Raw genomic sequence first — 19,412 nt, 5'->3', positions numbered from 1 at the left:
CAGGAAGGAGTCCGGGTGGCTCTACCCAGGCTCGGCGGAAGAGAAAGTTTCTAAATCCATCACTGGCCCCACGTGCAGCTGGCTCGGGCACAGATGCAGGCCACAGCTGCCAAGCCAGCTCCCCATGGAGAGGCCCCACCAGGAGGGTGGGCACAATGCCACCTCTGAGAACAGGCCTGGTCAGGAACCAGCTCTTGGGGCTGTGTGATGAAGCAGTGTTAAAATTCAGCCAGCGTCCAAGGCAAAGTTGCAGACTTCTTTGCCAACAACTGGCAGCAGGGTCTGGACAGGGGGCTATTCTATGCTAGTGAGTCCAGGCCTGGGAGCTGAGGACACAGGGCACAGCGGCTGAATACCGAATTCCTGTCACTGGGCACATGTGCCTTCCCTGTGGCCCAAGAGCAATCTCCCACAGTGAGTACTCCTGGGAGACCCTCGTGGGGACCCTCTGTCTAGATAAGAGAAGACGACTTTGAGTCCAGCTGAGTGGGGGTAGGGAGCAGGGTCTGTGCTCAGGCAGGGTGAGGCCCAACAGCTCCCACACTCTTGGAGACATGCATGTGTCCAAGCCTGGGATTAGGCGTGACAGCCGGGATGCTATATTTGGATGCTGCCATCCAGGGCTGTTGTCCTTATGAAGCACGCAATGGTGGCTGGGAGGAGGGGGCAGGCTCCTCCAGTCTACCCTCTATCCCAGCTTCCAGGCAGCCATCCAAAGCTTGGCTCTTCCCATCCCTTTCTTCCCAAGAAAGCCAACGTCTTCCTGCAGCCAGTCAGGGCTTCCTGAATGTGTCTGTGTCACTGAACTGTCCTCCCTGTTGTACCCCTGCACGGGACAACCCATCCCACAGGTCACCAACTCTGTCCCCTGGGCCAATTCTGTACCTCCTGTCCTAACCCAACCTCTTTGAGGGATTAGAGAAATCCTGAGTGTGCGTGGTGGGAGGGGGGAAAGGGACGGCTCTGGAAGGACATTCTACTGAAGTGTCCACTCTCAATGTGACTTTGAGATAGCACGTTACTATTCACAAAGCCTCAGTGTTTGCGGCTTTAAATGGGTTCAGAGGCCACTGGTTGTCAGCGGCCTGTACTGACAACCTCCACGGAGGGTTCCTGCTTCCTGGGTACCCCTCCCCCAGTCTCTGGCTTTATGCTACTTGTGATGCAGTCTTTCACCTCTCTCTAACTCACTGAGTTCCTGAGACATGTCAGCAGGTGAGCCCATTTGTCCCAGGATTCGGGATAGAGCCTGGTACTACACCAGCGGCCACAGATGTGAGAAGCTTCTATTGTCAGGTGTGTAAGAGACCAGGCTAGTTCAAAGGACATAAAGAAGGGACTTGCTTGGGCTCTGCTCCAAGGACATAAACTGGGGAGCTGGGCTATCCCAGTGGGACAGGATGTGCAGCAAGAGTTGTCAGGGCCTAAAGTGACAACAGAGACACCGAGGCAGAAACCTACTGGTGCTCACTGTCCCCGCAGTGACTAGTTGGATAGAGGGACTGTCTTTGACTCCGGCTGAGAACTGGGGACATAAGACAGGGAGGGAGTTGTCTCAGAGAGAAACAGGAAGGGACTGGAGGTTAAAGCCCGTAGAAGAAGGGGCACTGACTGTGGTTTCTCTGTGTCTTCTCACTTCCTGTCTTAACCTTGATCCAGACAGGAGGCTGGATCAGCTCGGTGGGGTGGGCTGGCAGTTGGTTAGGAGTGATGGGCTCCATCCTCACTCACCATTGGGTCAAATCCCAAGGAAGTATATGGGTTCTTCGAAGGTTGAGGAGTAGAGGATATGGCTCTAGTGAGGCAAAGAAGACCTTGTCCTATTTAGTCCTTGGGGCCAGCACCATCGGCTATGTTCCTGCCACATCCCCAGCAAGTAGCTGCTGAGCTGAGTCAAGCATCCATCTCTAAAGCCCTCTCAGGTACCCAGACCCTCACCTTACTTATCAGAGGATACCCATGCCACACAGGGTCATGGCCACATGGCGCCTGACATCTCAGTTTCTGCAAATGTCTCTCTTCGGCCTTTGAATATGCCAGGCACAACAGGGGAGCTACTGTTCCCACTGAAAGAGAGAAGCTGCCAGCTTCAGGGGACGTCTCCGTTACTCAAAACTATCCTGAAGGTGAGCTGGGGTCACAGGAGAGCTGCCATGTGCCAAGATCCACAGAGCCTCAGAGTCACCTGGCTTGGGGGGCTTACTCCCACCTTGGAGTCATGAAATCCAGACAGAGCGTCCACCGTGTCAGCGCTCCAGGTGGCTACCCCTTGTTTCACCATGATAGCAATGGTGGACATCAGGTCTCCTGAGGTTAACTGTCCTCAGGTCTGGGGAGTGGCAGAGGTCAGCTCATGGCACTGTGGTGTCAACTGACAGCCATTGCAACATCCAACCAGGAAACACTTGCTAAAAAGCGAAAGGCCAGAAATAAAACCAGATTATCTGGAAGAACACAACCAGAGAGAGGATGCAGCAGGCAGGACAAGAGTGTAAGAAGTGGCCAAGAGGTGGAAGAAAGCGCGGGTTTGCAGAGGCCTAGGCTGGCAGTGGGAGGAGCACGTCCATCCTTCAAGGACCACGGCTAGCAGCTGCCACCCCGGCTGACGTCCCAACAGTCGAAGGAAGCCACCATCGTAAGGTTTCACAAACACTTTAAGCTGAAAGTCTGACTTCCAGCCCACAAGTCAGTCAATCAGCCAGTCAATCAACCATAAATGGCTCTGCCTCCTCTGCTTACGGAGACAAAGGGACCGGGTGAGAGGAGCCTAAGAGAATGTGTGGGCTGGTTACCCTGCCGAGTTGTCACTCACACACAGAGGCAGCAGGTAGCACCTTAGGCAGTCGGAAATTTTATTTCTAGGAGCTACAACTGCCTGGATTTAAAAGATCTGTATGGGAGGGAATGATGGCTTTGTAGAAAGACTAAGACGTGGAAGTTAACAACCCATTTGCAAAGTGAACAAAAGCCGGAGCAGAGCTTCTCATCTGGGTTGTCAGGACGAAAGGCCCGCTCAAGGGTGTGACCGGCAAAGACAGACACAGTAGAAAAGATCAAACCAGAGGACACAGAGGGAGAGGCAGGTGTGAGACCGTATACCTGCAGTCAGTGAGAAGTAGGGAGTAAAGAGTGAGGTGGGGTAAGATAGAGATGGAAGGAGGTGGGGAGAGAGGAGGGAGGGAGGGAGAGGGGGCGGTGGAAATCGGAGATTGCTGCTCTTTCAAGGAGAGGGATCCAACTTGTGTAGATTGACAAGTGAGAAAATAAACACAAGCATACATATGTATGTTTCACATGTCATGGCTGGTTGGGTGAAAAATAGCTTGCCAATATTAGTCTCACTCAAAAAGAGAAAACACATCGTGTCTTTACAATAGGAGGGGGAACACATAGAAAGAGGGAGAAAGCCCAGAAGACAAAAAGCAGAATGCCCGAGAGAACAAAGAACACAAAGTCCACGTCAAGGCCTTTGGAAGGAGACTCACTGTCATCCACATGGAGATAAAATTGAGCAAGAAGCGCTGTGCCGGAGGGATTCTGCAAACAGGAACAGAGAGGAAGACCAAAGTATGGGGCTGCCACTGTCAAGAGGAGACTGTCATCTACAGCTAAGGGATCCTGTGACATGAAGAGCTAAGAGACGGCCTCGATGCCAGCGGGTCTCACTGTGGCCTGCCCGGAACACAGCAGAACACACATGCAAATGCCTGATAGAAAAACAACACAGAGAAAGGTTTAAAAAGTTTTAGAATTGAAGACGCTAATATCCACTGTCCAGTACAGAAAACAGAGCTGCCGAGCACAGGGATCAACACTCATGTGTAGGGATATTTCATCTGTATCTTGATAAATAAAGCTTGCCTGAAGTTCAGAATGTAAAACAGCCCCACTGACCAAGCCTTACAGACAGGCAAGGGTGACACACACCTTTAAACCCAATAGACATATTAGTTTGCCATAGAAATCGGGTGGTAGTAGTGCACGCCTTTAATCCCAGCACTAGAGAGGAATATAAGACAGGAGGAGACAGCTCTCACACACAGTCTCATTCTGAGATTCCTGGAGGCAGGATCGCCATTTCAGACTGAGGTAAAGGTGAGAGCCAGTGGCTGGCTGTTTTGCTTTTCTGACCTTCAGGTTGAACCCCATTTTCTATCTCTGGGTTTTTATTAACCGTGCTACACTCACACTTGTTTTGGGGATCAAGAGAAGAAAGCAGACTTCACAGCCGACTGTTTCTTGGGTTCACAGAGGATCTTCAGGTAGGTGCTCACCTGCTGTCTCCTCTTTCTACATCAGGAGATGAAATCAGGAACAGCGAACGAGCTGGGATGTGGCTCAGAGGTAGAGCGCTTGCCCAGTGCGAGGCAGGCCCTGGGGTTGATGCAGAGGATTGGCCAGCAGAGCATGAGAACCTGAGCCTATGAGGATGAAGATACAAATGCTGGCAGTGGCGCATGCCTTTAATCCCAGCGCTCTGGAGGCGGAGGCCAGCCTGGTCTACAGAACGGGTTCCACGACAGCCAAGGCTGTTACACAGAGAAACCCTGTCTCAAAAAACCAAAACCAACCAACCAAACAAGCACACAAACAAACACTTGCCCAAGGAAAGTCAGGATGACGATAACCAAAGCAAAGGACAGATAAACAAAAAGACTTCATAGAGGAAAGATGACAAACCACAACCTATTAGCACCATAGGAAAAAAAAAGGCCAGGGCTATACTCTTTTTACATTCTCTCCAAATACCCCAACCCAGATCAACCGATCAAAACAAAGAAGGAAAAAAAGAAAGAAAAATATCACGGTTTTAAATGCCTTTACTAGTATTTGGAAGTAAGAAAATATAAACTGGGTCAGGGTCAGGAGGATGGGACTAAATCTTAGGAAGAAAGAAAAAAACCCATCTTTTAAAATTATGTATGTGGTTGATACATGTAAGTGTACATGTGTGTACACGTGTGTCTGCACAGTGTGGAGGCCACAAGTAGATGCCCGGTGTCTTCGTCCCCTGGGTTCCACCTTAATTTTTGAGACATGGTCTTTCATTGAACCTGAAGCTGGAGGTTTCAGCTAAAGTGGTGGACTGGTGAGCCCTGGCATCCTCCTGCCACAGTGGTGGACCGGTGAGCCCTGGCATCCTCCTGCCACAGTGGTGGACCGGTGAGCCCTGGCATCCTCCTATCTCGGACTCCTCGGATTCCTCCAGCACTGCGGTTACAGGCACACTTGGCCATATACAGCTCTTAGGTGAGTGCTGGGGATGAAATTCAAATCCTCATGTTCATGCAATAAATATTTTACCCACTGAGTCATCTCCCCAGCCACTTAATTTTTTTATGGGGTAAAGTGAATGATAAAAGTTAAAGTAAGAAAAAAAGTCGAAAACCAAAAAATACCTCACTATTTAATTACACCAATCTCTGAAGCACAGCTTGTCTCTTAGATTGTCCCACTGGTATGAAGAAATGGTTCTCCTCATTTTTAAATTAAATTAAAAAATATTTTTATGTGTATTGGTGGTTTGCCTGCATGTATGTATGTGTACCACGTGCATGTCTGATGCCCATGGAGGTCAGAAGAAGGCATTGGGTCCCCTGAAAGTAGAGTTCTGATTGGTGTTAAGCTGCTGTGTGGATGCTGGGAACCAAACCAGGTCATCTAGATGAGCAACCCATGCTCTTAACTGCTGAGCTATCTTTCCAGCCCTATCCAGTCCCATCCTCGTTTCCTTTTGGTGGAGGAAGTGGTAACTAAACATGAATAAAGAAGGAACTAGATAAAATAAAGATGGAGGCCTGAGACTGGAGGAGATTAAACATTTCCAGGACTGCTGCGCGTCTTGGTAGGGTGGGTCTGGAGAAGCTGGACTGAGTAAACACCGATGAAACAGAAACGCCAGAACAAGAAATAGCCGAGAAGAAGCAGGGGACGGAATGGGAGACTTGACGGATTGGTGACAGACTCATTCTCACACCAAGTTCTACCTCACCATTAACTGCAAGGTCTGCTGTGTCTATTCCCTCAGACAAATGTGCTCTTGATCCTAAAGGAGACTGGACAGAGAAAGCCAGGAGCCGCCAATGAAGCACACGCTGGCATACCACTTCAAGAGGGGACGGGACGGAAGGCAGGAAAGATGGCTCAGTGGATAATGTGTTTAAGTTCCCAAAGTCCCTTAAGGGAAAAGGGAGTTTCAAAATATATCCAGGGAAGGCTACTGTGTATTAACACACACAACTCCCACAGAGGGTAGATAACGTCCCTTCTCGTGTCTCCCTGAGAAAGGCCCACGAGCTGAGCAATGAACAACGGTAGATGTGGGGAGATTCTGAATTCTGACCTGAGAATGGTTGGGATGAAGGAGCATGTGGAAGGGACACTGGCTGCCACCTCCACCCACTCAGCTCTTCCGGACAGCACACAAGACGCAGCATCAGTAGCATGTCTTCATCTTGCCCACGTGGGAGCCTCAGAAGGCAGCCTGTGAGGAGGCTCACTGAAGACCAGTGTCAGCACCTCGCTGTTTGAGCCTGCACAGCCTGGATGGCTCTGGAGCGTTCTGGGTGAGGGCCAGGAAACAATGTGTCCACAGGGAAATGCGAGCAAGTTCCATCACTGGAGGCATCCCACCTGCTTGCCTTCCACAGGGTGGGAGCTGTTTAGTGCTGTCCAAAGTTGCAACATTTTACCTTTGAACACAGAGACGGGCTGCACCCTACAGCTGAGGTTTTAATCCAAGGCAGAGGGAAAGGACAACACAGAGTGTTTGGTGTTACAGCCCACACTAACAGCCACCATGCTGAGGAGGTATCCACTTTCAGGGCCACTCACTTAGCCCTGTCTCCCACAAGGAGGATGTCCAGAGATTGGGACAAAGGGAAGCCCAAGATTGATTCCCAAGGTCATTGGGCATAAAGGAGTAGCTGTCAGCAGCCCCTCTCTGGGAGCTGAGGAAGGAAATGGGGCTCCTCTCCCTGTCTTTCCAGCCCAACAGGCTGGCTCCACAGACCCTGGTGGGGGGGGGGGGGGATATTCAGTGGAACTCACTTGGGGCAGGCACACAGTGTTCAGTGAGGTGATCTCAATCAAAAGGCTACTGCAGCTCATGAGGGCTTCCTGTCCCTCTCAAAATAAAGAAAATTCCTTCAGTGTAGAGCACTGGGAAAGGGGCAGCTGCCGGCAGGGGGAAAACGGACCTGGGCGGGGTAGACTGTGAGCCATAACGACTGAACTCGGCTTGGACAGTGGTCTCTGGCAGCGCCTCCTCTGTACCCACTGTCAGCCGCAGGGTTGATCTGGCGCATGGTGCAGATGGTATCCTCTGCTTCCTCTCTGCCTCTCTTGTGAGTCTAGACCTGGATGCAGAAAGCCCCTGGCTGTGCCTTCCTTCTTCCCCCAGAAAGCCCCACCCTTAAAGTATAGTTTCATTGTCTAGACCTAGATCTGGACCACAGGTACGGGTGGGCAGGGTACTAGTGTCGTAAGCCACGAAACACATCGTTAACTATTTCTACAGCTCAACTGGTTGTCTTTGAGGCAGGTAAGGTTTGTTTCGCTGCCTTTACTCTGCCAAAGGGAAACACAGAGCCAGGAAAGACAGTATGGTAGTGGGTAGGGAGTGGCCTTGGTCTACACAGTGCCTGCTTTAGATCCTGCGACACATGACTTCCCAGGGTACCCATTCATTGGTCCTGCTAAGCCAGGAAGCCCTTTCATAGTACCCCCAGTTTCCCACCATCACACACGAGGTCGTCAGCCCCATAGCTACTAGGCTCAGCACAAATGTGACCTCAGTACTCACTGGCTCATGGTAAGTTCTAGGGTGAATGCCTCTGTGGGTACATCCCCATAGTAACAGAGATAGTCCCAGGGTGGCAGGGTGGGAGGGATGCAAGCCAGTGGGTAGCCTCCTGTGTCAAGCTTCTGGCAACATGGCTGCCATGTGGAACACATGGGGGAAATTTAATCTTACTACCCTGTGTAACACAAGTAGAGCAGGAGCCTGGAGAAGCTCACTGACTGCTGCTCGATTGCCTTTTTGGAGCTTTTGGATGTCTAAGAAAAAGCTTCCTGCTCCATTCCTGCTGAAATTCAAAACATAGGCAGCTTCTCTGGACTGCTGGGAGCTGAGAGAGTTTCCTGCCTCAACACTTGCCCTGAACACACAAAGGAGGCTGTGTGCTCCAGCAAAGCAGGGTAGGCAGCAGGTCCAAACAGGGAACACGGGTTGTCGCACCCTGCCTAAATCAAAGATTTAAAATGGTGATCTGGATATGGTGTCTCCTACTCAGAGCATAGGATCCTGGGTAGCCACGAACGGCAGGTCTCTGACATTTGTTCTTCTGTTAATCCATAGCATGGCCAACCTTATTCCTGGGGACCCAGACAGCCCTACCCGTAACTCCAAAGGTTGTAGGCCAACTGGAGGGTCTTCATGACTCTGATTGGGGTCAGTGAGCCAGAGCCACAGCCCTGGGGACAGCCTTGGATTCTCAGCTTCACAGATTCTGACAGGCCCTTGGAGAACCGGGCCCCTGGAATCAGGACAGATAGGGCCTGCAATTACAAACTCTGATGGCTTCTGTAGAGAGCAGGTACCTTGCCTGCCAGGAAGGTAGCCATGCTCTGGGGTGCCGTTGAGTTCTGGTGAGCGGGCCATGGCAGGTGGTGGCCCTGTCTAGATGCTATCTGTCTCTAGCATCTTCTCTCACCTAAGACGGCGTCTCACAGCCTGAAGCTGTTCAGGAAGGAAAGAGCAGTGGTACTTCCCCTCTGAACCAACTGTGCTGGTTCGCTCTTCTGCCAGTCTGACACAAACTAGGTCATCTGGGAAAGCAAAGCCACAGCGGAGGAAATGCTTCCTTCAGACTGGCCTGTAGGCGAGCCTGGGGGGGGATTTTCTTGATGAATGATTGATGTGGGGCCCAGCCCACGGTGGGTGGTGTCAGCCTGGGCAGGTGGTCCTGGGAGAGCTGAGAAAGCCACGGAGAGCAAGCCACTCCTCCACGGCCCCTGCTTCAGTTCTTGCATCCAGGTTCGCGCCTTGCTTGAGCTGCCGCCCTGGCTTGCCTGGAAGATGGACTATAAACTATAAGCTGAAATAAACCCTTTCCTCCCTGAGCTGCTTTGGGACATGCTCCTTACTATGGCAATAGACAGAAAAACAGAGCATCCACTTGGTATTTCTCATGAGGTGAGAAACCAATTTTCTTTGAAAAATTGAAGACAGAAGTTCTATACAGTCCAGCAGTTCTATTTCCGATTTGTCTAGAAATGTCAAATAGCCATCTGAGCTCACGTTTCACACACCAGCTGAGGAACAGAGAGACCCGAAGCTTCCACCATTGGATGACTGAGTAAATATAACATGATACAAACACGTGACTAGACACTATTCAGCCATTGGGAAGAACCAAGTGTCACCATTTTTGACAGAGGTGGAACTGAATCCATAAGTGAGGTAAGCCAGGCACAGAAAGACACACACGTGATCTCACTCACACATGGGATCTCACACACGAGCCACAAGACAGATGAGAGTAGGGGGCTCACGATAAAATGGTGGGCACACAGGGCAGGGAGGAATGGGGAAAGATTGGGGTTAAGTAATAAGGAAGGCTAGGAGCAAGGAATGTTGACCTGTGGTTGCGCAGTAGGGCACTTAGAGAGAGCAGTAACCATTGTAACTGTTTAAGGGGAGGGAGGAATGAACCCAGTACCCAGTGGTGGTGACACATGTTTAATCCCAGCACTCAGGAGGAGGCAGAGACAGGTGATCTCTGAGTTCAAGACCAGTCTGGTCTACAGAGGAAGCTCCAGGACAGCCAGGGCTACACAGAGAAACCTTGTCCTGGAAAACAGAGAGAGAGAGAGAGAGAGAGAGAGAGAGAGAGAGAGAGAGAGAGAGAACAAATGCTTGAGACAGATGTTTAACCTGACTTATGCATTACACAAAGTGCCTGCATATCAAATGTCACACAGTGCCCACCTGGCTTAAAAAAAATAGGTTAGGGTTGACAAGATGGCTCAGTGGGTAGAGGCACCTGAGTTCAGTTGCTAGGACTCACATGGTAGAAGGAGGGGACCAAATTCAGCAAGTTGTCCTCTGACCTCCACAAAAGGGTCATGGCATAGATGCCTGCGCGCGCACGCACGCACGCACGCACGCACACACACACACACACACAAATAATGATAAATAAAAATTTTAAAATAGGTCATAAAGCAACAAAGCACCTACTTTCTAGCTGGATCTGGCACATTCCAGACCCTTCTGCTGTGTTGACTCCTCTCTTTCCCAACACCTGCAGCAATGTCTCTGGTAGTGAGTTTCCCATGACACTTTTTCCCATGTTCTTTTTACCTTCTCCAGTTGGATTAGATTCCCAGTCAATATGCTAGATGACATTATGTTTCCATTAGAAGACCGTGGCTGTGGTTTAATGAGATAACATGGTAATGACAGCTCTCAGCCCAGCACACAGTGAGGTCTGGGGCTGAGTTCATGTGCTTGCAGGTACTTGCTGGGTGCTGCTGACCCTGAGATGCCCTAAGCTGCTGCCAAGGACTCAGGGTGATCCTGAACCTCTCTCCTGACAGGCATCCTGAAAGATCCACCCAGAAAGTAACAGATGAAAAGCAGGGCTGTGGGGTGGGGGTAGGAGGTGTCACAGTCAAAGTGGAGGGATGCTGTTGAGCCCTGGGCTGATGTGAGTAGCTAGGCATGCAGGTAACTTTAATGGTTGCATACCTTGCCAGGTATGTATTCCCAGCACTCAGGGAGGAGCTGAGAGGATTGTCACAAGTTCAAGACCAGCCAGGTCAATGTAGCATGGTTCATATCAGCCTAGACTACAGAGTAAGACTGTCTCAAAAAAAAAATGAAGCCCCAAATTGTTGCATACCTTGACCATGGAAAATCAAATCAGGCCAGAGGTTGAGATGAGCAGCCTTCTGCTGGTCAGAAACTACACTGAATGCTCTTGGCTGCTCTGTGCTGTTACTTGGCAATTTCTGTCTCTTTGACACACAGAGCTTTGTCCCCTTTTTGAGTGCACATGTGTTCATATAAGCGTATGTGTGTGTGTAAATGTGTGCATATGCATGTGTGTAGCTTGGGATGGAGCCTTCTAGGCCCTTCCAGGCACAGGCACATGCTCCACCACTGAGCCACACCCCTGAGCCACAGAGTACTTTAAAAGTAATTCAATGGCTTCCTCCCTCCAGCACGGGTCCTCCTTTCAGCCTGGTTTGTCAAGGACTGCAGGCTATCAGGCAGACTCAGATCTGGCTGGTTTGAAACAACACCAACCCTCCCACCATATTTCTGTGTCCTATAGGACACACCTCTAAAGCCACCAGCCGAAAGACAGATTTTGCAATTAAAGAAACAACCTAGGAAAAGATGGGATTTGATTCCCAGTTCACATCCATGCACAGGGATAAACTCCAGCCTGACACGGATGTGGCTGCAGCCAGCAGAACTGTGTAAGTTCGAGGAAAAGCCAGTGTAAGGAAGGGCTTTTTCCAGCCTTGTCTCGAACTGAGCCATGAGGAAGAGTAACAAACCTGCCTGCGTTAGAAAATTCATGTTGCTGTCGGGCGGTGGTGGTGCCTTCCTTTAATCCCAGCACTCAGGAGGCAGAGGCAGGTGGATCTCTGTGAGCTCGAGGCCGGCTTGGTCTACAAAGAGAGTTTCAGGATGGCCAGGGCTGTTACACAGGGAAACTCTGTCTTGAACAGCCCCCTCCAAAAAAAATGTATGTCACCAAAAAGTACGCCAAAAGATGACTGATAACTGGAAGAGGTCAGGAAGACATGCTGGATTCTCCTTAGTATTCATAGATCCTAGAAAGCACTGGAAACACAATTTTTAAAAAAGAGCTGGACAAACAAGTTGCAGAAAGAATTTCCCTTGAAACATGTACGATGTTCAGATTCATCATAACCAGAGACGTCACTTCTCAGACAGTGACAGTTTAAGCAGGGCAGCTCAATCTGCTGGAAAAGCCTTGGGGGCACAGGTGCCCCTGGCACAGGAGACTGTAGTTCTCAGGACACCACCTTCTGACCCTGTGAGCCCAGGTATCGGCCCAACAGTGAGGGGGTGGCGGGCACAGACAGCCTCTGCCAGCCAGCGCTGTTTGAGTGAAAAGCTGACTCCCCACAGCTGAGAAACTGCACAGTGGAATACTAGGCAGTTATGAAAACAGAGCAACTCTTCATGCCCTGCCAGGAAGGAAGTTCCAGAACACATTGCTAAGTAAACACACGATCTAAACAGCAAGGGGAGCCATGACATGCTGTCCCTTGTGTAAGATGAAGATAGAAGAAAAATGCACGCACCTGCCCATTTGTGCAAAAGGAACACAGGAAGGAAACAGGAGGGGGCAACAGGACATTCACCATAGGAAGTGGGTGGGTATAGAGAATGAGAAAAGGGCAGAGGGCAGGAGGAAGCTCTCACATCACCAATTGTGTCCACATGGCCAAGCCTAGGACCCAGTTAGCAAAACCAACCACCACTCTGGGTGCCATCGAGGGAATTTGGGAAGTATGTTTAGTGTCTGAGATCCAGGGAGTAATCCTGGTGATGTGGTTGGCTTTAATCTGGTCCATGGGAAGAAATTCAACTCTGAGGCTGAGTCCACATAGCAGTAAGCTCTATTGTAGACATTCTCAGCCTTCTGCCTGTCCCATGGGTTCTTTGTAGGCCAATTCTTTCATGTGCATGTGTATGCATGCATGCATGCATGCGTGTGTATGCATGTGTGTGTATGTGTTTGTGTGTGTATGCCACATATGTGTGGGTATCAAAGGAGGCCAGAAAAGGGTGTCAGACCTCCTGAAGCTGGGATTACAGGCAGTTATAAGCTACCCAGTGTGGATGTTGTGAGTCTGACTTGGGTCCTCTAGAAGAGCAACAAGTGCTCTTAATCACTGAGTCATCTCTTCAGACCTCAAATTCTTTTTTTAAAGTTATTATTATTAATTTTTTTGGTGTCGGTGTGCCTGTGTATATAAGAAACCAAAGGCCTGAGCAGCCAGCTGTCTTCCTCTATTTCTCTCCCACTCGTTCCTTTGAGACAAGATCTCTCATTGAGCCTGGGTCTATTACTGTTTCCTCCACCAACTAAGCCAGCATCTAGAAAGCCCCAGCAATTCTCCTGTCTCTGTTCCCTCCAGTGCTGGGGTTACAAGTGTGTGCAGTCATGATTTTTTTTTAACAAGGTCCTGGAGATCCAAAATCAGGTCCTTATACTTTCACAGCAAGGGCTCCTACCCACTGGGCCATCTCCCCAGCCCCATAGCCAGCTCTTAAAGTCCCTACAAAGAGGAGCTAGCCATATTTTCTTTTAATTCTATGCAGTTACACTGGTTCCATCTAATCCTGTGTCTGCATGTGTACACACATGTATGCACATGCACAATATGGGGTTGTATATGTGTGGACTCTAATATGCATATCTGGGTTCCTAAATTTCAAAGCCTGACAGGAGCAATGAGGGGTCCTTGAACAAATGGCTGAATCCTCATCTGGACCTTAAAAGATAAACCTGGGAAAGCAAGGAAGTGCTCAGACAAGGACCAGTGGCAAAGAGCAAAGTCAGTTTGAAAGTTCTACAATGCAAGCACCTGCATCAATTTAGGGAGCCCTGGATTAATCCTGTCCACCTGGGTATTTCCGAATGATTTCTCCACATTCTAGACAGCAGACTCAGTGTCTTCAGTTCCTCCCTGAAATTTAACTTCCCTCACTATGGGATACAACAGACTCACAGGTACCCAGAGATGAGGCAGGGGCATGCCTGGGGCCATCACTGTAGAGCACAGACCTGGAGCTTGCAGGCCTGAGGTCTGCTGTTGGGCTGCTGTGACGTGGACTCTCCCAGCGGCACAGTCCCTAGTTCTGACCATGGCCACGTCTCCTTGGCTTGGTGCTAATCATTCCTATTTTTCACATCTATAGCCCGCAGCCCCTTCTTCTTCAGAACATCCTTGTGCCACCCTGCCTATGTCTCTGCCATCTCTGCCAGGATTCCCCTCGCTGGCAGTCTGCACATGTGAGTAATCACTGATCCATGTGGGGGAGGCAGTGAGTGTTTTTCCTCAGGGTCCTCCTGTGTCTTCCCTGGATCGTAATAAATGCAACTTTCATTTAAATACAAACTGCTCAGCTGAGGCAGGAAGCCAATTAGCCCCAAGAACAGGTTGTTCTGATTTTAACGACCTGTCCCTTCTCCTTCTCCAACTCCTGATTCATTCCTCGGTTTAGAAGAGGAGGCCAGATGTCTCTAAGCAGCCCAGAAGGGCAAAGTAATAAGATGATGGATAAAGACCCTAAATGGCCCCCCTCACCACACCCTGTGGTGCTTGCCTTGGGGCCTTTGGACACCTGTGTCTACAGGGATGCATGTCCTGAGCGGAAAGGCTTGAGTTTCTATAGCCCATTTGAGCTGGGGACAACTCCCCATCCTGGACTTGGACAGAAGGGATGGAGGACTGGTGCACAATTCAGACCTTAGTTTTGAACCATGATTGTAGACATCTGGAAACAGAGTCCTAACTGAGGCATGGTCCAGATCAGGTTGGCCTGTGGGGGAGAATTATCTGGATTGCTAATTGATGTAAGAAGACCCAGCATCACTCCCTAGGCAGGAGACACTGAACTGTGTAAGAGTGGGGCAATCGAGCTGAGCCAAGCAAGCTAGCAAGCTAGCAAGTGAGCGTGCATGCGTTCGTTTCTCTCTGCTCTGACTGGGGATGACAAAGATGTGAACTTCCTACAGCGATCATTGGAACCTGGAACTGTAAGCCGAATAAGCCCCTTTCTCCCCTAAGTTGCTTTACATCTGATTATTTTTTTGTCCCAGCAACAACATAGAACTAATTTCTCCGTTCTCGACTCCAAGGTAAAGACTGTCTTCAGCAAGTGTGCGTGAACCATAGACTCTGCTGGGGAGAACCATAGACTCACAGGGAAGAAGACAAAGGCTCTGTCCCCTTTGTCAAGGGGAGGACAAGGACATTGTCATCAGTAAGAGGAAAGGAGCCTCTGCAGGGCAGGGAGGGCCCGAGGGTGAGATAAGTCTGAACCCAGGTTCACAAGGGAAAGTAGGTCCCATGAACCTGTTTTCCACACCCCACACCCTCCAGCCTCCCTCTACCAGGGAGACTCTGGAGCTCAGCTCACACGAAGGCCTTATCATCCCACAGGACATGTCTGGCCTCCAGCAGAAACCCAGTCGAGGCCTGTGCCTCTGGAGACATCTCCAAGCTTTCTCTTTGTGACTGACACTGGCTCCCCCTTTGCTCTAAGAGATTGTCCCAAGGGAAACTTCCTGTCCCCCTCCTCTTCCCCTCCACAAATCCGCTCTCTAGGACTCCCTCCCTTTTCTCCCGGGCACTGAAGAGAGTTGCCTGTTATCACAGAACACCGAGACTACACACCTACTATGTATTGTCCCGGTGATGGAGAAAAACCCTGTTCTGTGGAATGGCCTCAGGCAGCCTCAGCATCCATTCAGACACCAGGCTGCCTGTCACAGCTAGGTCACAGTCCATTCATCATGAACCTCTTTGCGCCACCAGAGAAAAGTCTAGACAGATCCCTGGTTTCACTAGCTTGTAGTTGACTAGGTTGCACGGTTTAGAGGCCGTAGAGCTGGGTTCCTGTGAGCTCAGTTGCAGACAACCGCTCTGCTGCACGGTGGTAGCTGCTGCCTAGATAGCTTCCCAGGGACCTGAGGGGCTTCTGCAGACAACACAGATTTCCCTTGACTTGTAGATGCGAAGGGTCTGGGTCTGGGGAGGAGGCTGATGTCTCTGCCTTCATAATGCGTCTTTCTCCTTTGCTGTCTCAAGCTCTGGGTCACATTCCACGTTAGCTCTATATGTGGTTGTTATGTGGATCGTTTGAAAAGCGTTTTGTTCAGGCTGTAGTACAGAATGACCTAGATTTGCCAGGATGCTGATTTTTCTTTTGAGGCTAAAGACACCTACCAGCTTCTCTGATCAGAAACTAGAAAGAAGGAAGAGGAAGAGGTGGAGGAGGAGGAGGAAGAGGAAGTGGAGGAAGAGGAGGAAGAGGAGGAGGAGGAAGAGGAGGCAGCTGTGGTGATGGCAGCAGCAGCAGCTGAGTTTCTAGAAGAGTGTTGTCAATTCCCAGAAAAGACATGAGCACCCGCTCCCTGCCTCTTATCAGTTTCTTTGTTGACATTCCCGTCCTGACTTCCTGCACTGGAGAAGCTGACCCTTTTCTTCTGTTCTGGGGCCCTGTCAAAGGCTCTTTTCATCTCTAATATTCGTCTCTTGAACACTTATTGTCTGAGGGCGGAGCTTCTAGACCTGGGTTTCGTAAAACTCTAATTCCACATGGAGCTGGTGGAACACACACACACACACACCCCTACACTTACCAGCTTACCCACTGGAGTCCCAGGATGTTCCCAACCATACACAATAAAGTAGAAACAAAGCCTAGAGAACGCATTGTGGACACACCAAGCTTTGATCCTTGTTCTTGCTGATGGAAAGGCCCTGCCAGGGAGAACCTCCAAGCCTGCTTTGGGGTGCCTGGGGTGTAAGAGCCGGGGAGCAAACACAGTGCTTGGAAGAAGGGCCTTTGGGATGAAAAATTGGGTCTGACAGGCAAAGGTCCAATGGGAGCCACCTGCAGTTCTAAACCCAGAACAAAGTAGGCTAGACAGAGAGACAGTGAGGACAGCTCTGGCAAAACAACAGGATGAAGGAGGCCTGGCTTCTGTCACAAGACAGCCACTTGGGGTTCTGGCGTTGAATGGGGGTTCAACTGCCCCAGGTTCCTACACCTGGTTTCTATGGATATCTAATCTGAACCCTCGATCTCCTGCCCTCCTGGTACCCATGGCTACCCAGCCCTGCCACCTTCAAGCTCATGTCCACCCGCCAATGACTGGTACTCCCTTTGTCCTCAATCCTGTTCCTTTAGGCGCTAGCTTTCCCCCAGACCAGTGGCCTGATGCCCTACCATAAAGGAGAGGGCTTGCCTCCCAGCCTCCTCCTCTCCCGGCAGGACTCACCCTATGGTCTTTCCCCAGTCACACCACAGAGTCTTCCCAATGGCGTCCATGCTCTTCTGGAAGCGGCTGAAGCACAGGTTGTGGATGAGGGTGCCATAGTCAGGCTCTCGGCAGGCAGTGGCCATGAAGACATGGTGAGCTGCAAAAGACCATCCAGGGGCCGTTACCTACGGGGTCTCCTTCCTGGGAGGCAGCCTCTCCCATTGCGTCCCTCCCATGGTCAGCCCATCCCAGGGACCACGAGCACCAGAAGCCTGTGCCGTGTGACCAGGAGAGAGCACCTGTCCTGGATTCATTTTGGTGTGATAAAATACTCCAACAAAAGCAACTCAGGGAGCAAGGACCTTAGCACAGATGTGTTGGGAGCTGCAGACCCCTGGCCCCTTGACTTTCTTTGCCCGCCTCAGACCCTTGGCCTACTGGAGTGAACTGAGCAAAACAACTTGTTTACCTGTGCCTGCAGCTGCTCTGAGCATGGGACCCTGATGGCAGGGCAGTGGGTTCTGGTGAGGCCTGCAGCTGAAAGATCCCGAGAGCTGGGGCGTGGCTATCAGTTAAGGAGCCCTATATAAGCTTCCCCTGAGCACAGTAAACTTGGCATTCTTGTATCAAGGATGACCCATGTCTGTCTGTCTGTCTCTCTCTCTTTCTCTCTCTCTGTGTGTGTGTGTGTGTGTATGTATGTGTTTTTAAGTCTCTAGCTTGGTTCCTGGCTTGCGTACCAGAGTGTACGCTGTGCTTTACACAGATGGTCGCATCACATCCATAGGCAAGAACAGACAGAAGTGAACGCAGCCATGTACACTAGTTGTTCCTCTACTCAGTTCCTCTTCTCTTACGTAGTCCAGGACCCTTTGCTTAGGGAATGGTGCGGCCCATGGTGGGATGAGTCATCCCACATCAACTAACTTAAGACAACCACCCACAGACATGCCCACAGGCCAACCCAATGTAGAAGATACTCTTTTCACAGGTAAATTTGTCATGTCAGGTTGATAACTCAAACTACCACCGTGCCCAAGGCTCCTAATGGACTCTTTCCTTGGTCACTCTGTGGATTTGTGAAGGCTCCATCTAATGACAGTGGGACCCATGACACCCTTGGATGTACTTTCTGCTGGTGGTGATGACCTCCAATTTTTCCACGCTTACCCTAAGCATTGGCACAAGGCATTGGCCTCATGCTGTTTCATCCCCAACATGTTTCTCCTAACACCTGCATAGCCATGGAAACCCAGGCAGCAGGCACAGCTTGCTGGGACTGAGCCCAGACCTGCCAACCTCCAAATTCAATGATGGTTGACCTCAGTCAGGTAGTGCCCCAAACATGAGGAGAGGAATCATTGCTGCCCCAGGGGGACCGCAGAAGAGGGTCCTGGTACCACACTACCCCAGTCCCTGAACACACTCCTTGTGCCTGGGTGTTTGCCAATCATAAACCAAGCTGGAAAACTGTAATATGAACAATGCCTTCCCTCTTTAGTCTGATGAAAATACAAGATCAAAAATGACTCCCCAAGCTCCAATTGCACAAACTCAAAGGTGACCTTCCCCAGAGCTCAATACTGACCGTGGTGGATGTGGGCTCATGGAGAGGGTATCTTCCCTTGGCTGCTACCCTCACGTCTGCCAGGTCTCTTTGGATGGAAAGCCCATTCTTAGCCTCTTTGAGGGGAAGCTGGGAGTCCAGTCATTAAAACCTTTGCTCAGAGTCCGACTGCTATCCTGCTAGCCTTCTCTGTCCCAGACCAGGTTGGTCATCTTCTTCCAATAGGGACCAGTTCCATTCACCAGTCTGGTCATTTCCTATCCCTGGGAATCAAAGGAATCCAGGACGGCGTAGGGTCCTATGGGATCCTTGTTGGTCCTCACCAGAGAGATGTGGGATGAGGGAAAGCCTCATCTCATTAGCAACCCATCTCAGGAGAACATCAAGTTGTTCCTCACTGCCCTGGAAACCAAGGAGGCCACTGCAGCAATGGGTGACCCAAGAACTGAGCCCATGGGTGGCAGATGGAGGTCCCAGGCTTGGGAACATGGCCTGGAGAGGGTGGAGACCCAGGACCTGTAGGATCCAGAGAGCACAGAGGGTCCAGTGTTGGACTTTGCTGAACTGTTGGGTCCCACATATTCTTGTACGCTTCCATGCTGAAAAGCAGTATTACTGTGCTCATTTACTGTCGGGAAAACCAAGGCCTCCCATCAGATGTGAGTTGACATTTCAGCAGTGCAGAGGCAGAGCAGACCAGAGCTGAACATGGCCAGCTCCCACAGACCAAGGTGTGGTCCTGGTGCTGCCTGGTTTGAGATGAGATCCTAGGAGAGCTTGGAGTACAGTCAAAGAGTATG

General features: G+C 50.5%; 1 protein-coding gene across 1 annotated transcript in view; it reads right to left on the bottom strand.

The window, feature by feature from the left end:
- Ramp1 (receptor activity modifying protein 1) overlaps positions 1 to 19,412 on the bottom strand; it is a 48,712-nt gene that overhangs the window by 13,768 nt on the left and 15,532 nt on the right. The window contains exon 2 of the mRNA XM_048441844.3: positions 17,064 to 17,202. Within this exon, the coding sequence (XP_048297801.1) occupies positions 17,064 to 17,202 (139 nt within the window). The remainder of the gene's footprint in view (positions 1 to 17,063; positions 17,203 to 19,412) is intronic.

The sequence above is a fragment of the Myodes glareolus genome, chromosome 1, assembly GCF_982192425.1.
Source record: "Myodes glareolus chromosome 1, mMyoGla1.1, whole genome shotgun sequence".
Lineage (NCBI taxonomy): Eukaryota > Metazoa > Chordata > Mammalia > Rodentia > Cricetidae > Myodes > Myodes glareolus.
The sequence above is the reverse complement of the archived record's forward strand: the minus strand, read 5'-3'. Positions and strand labels throughout refer to the sequence as shown.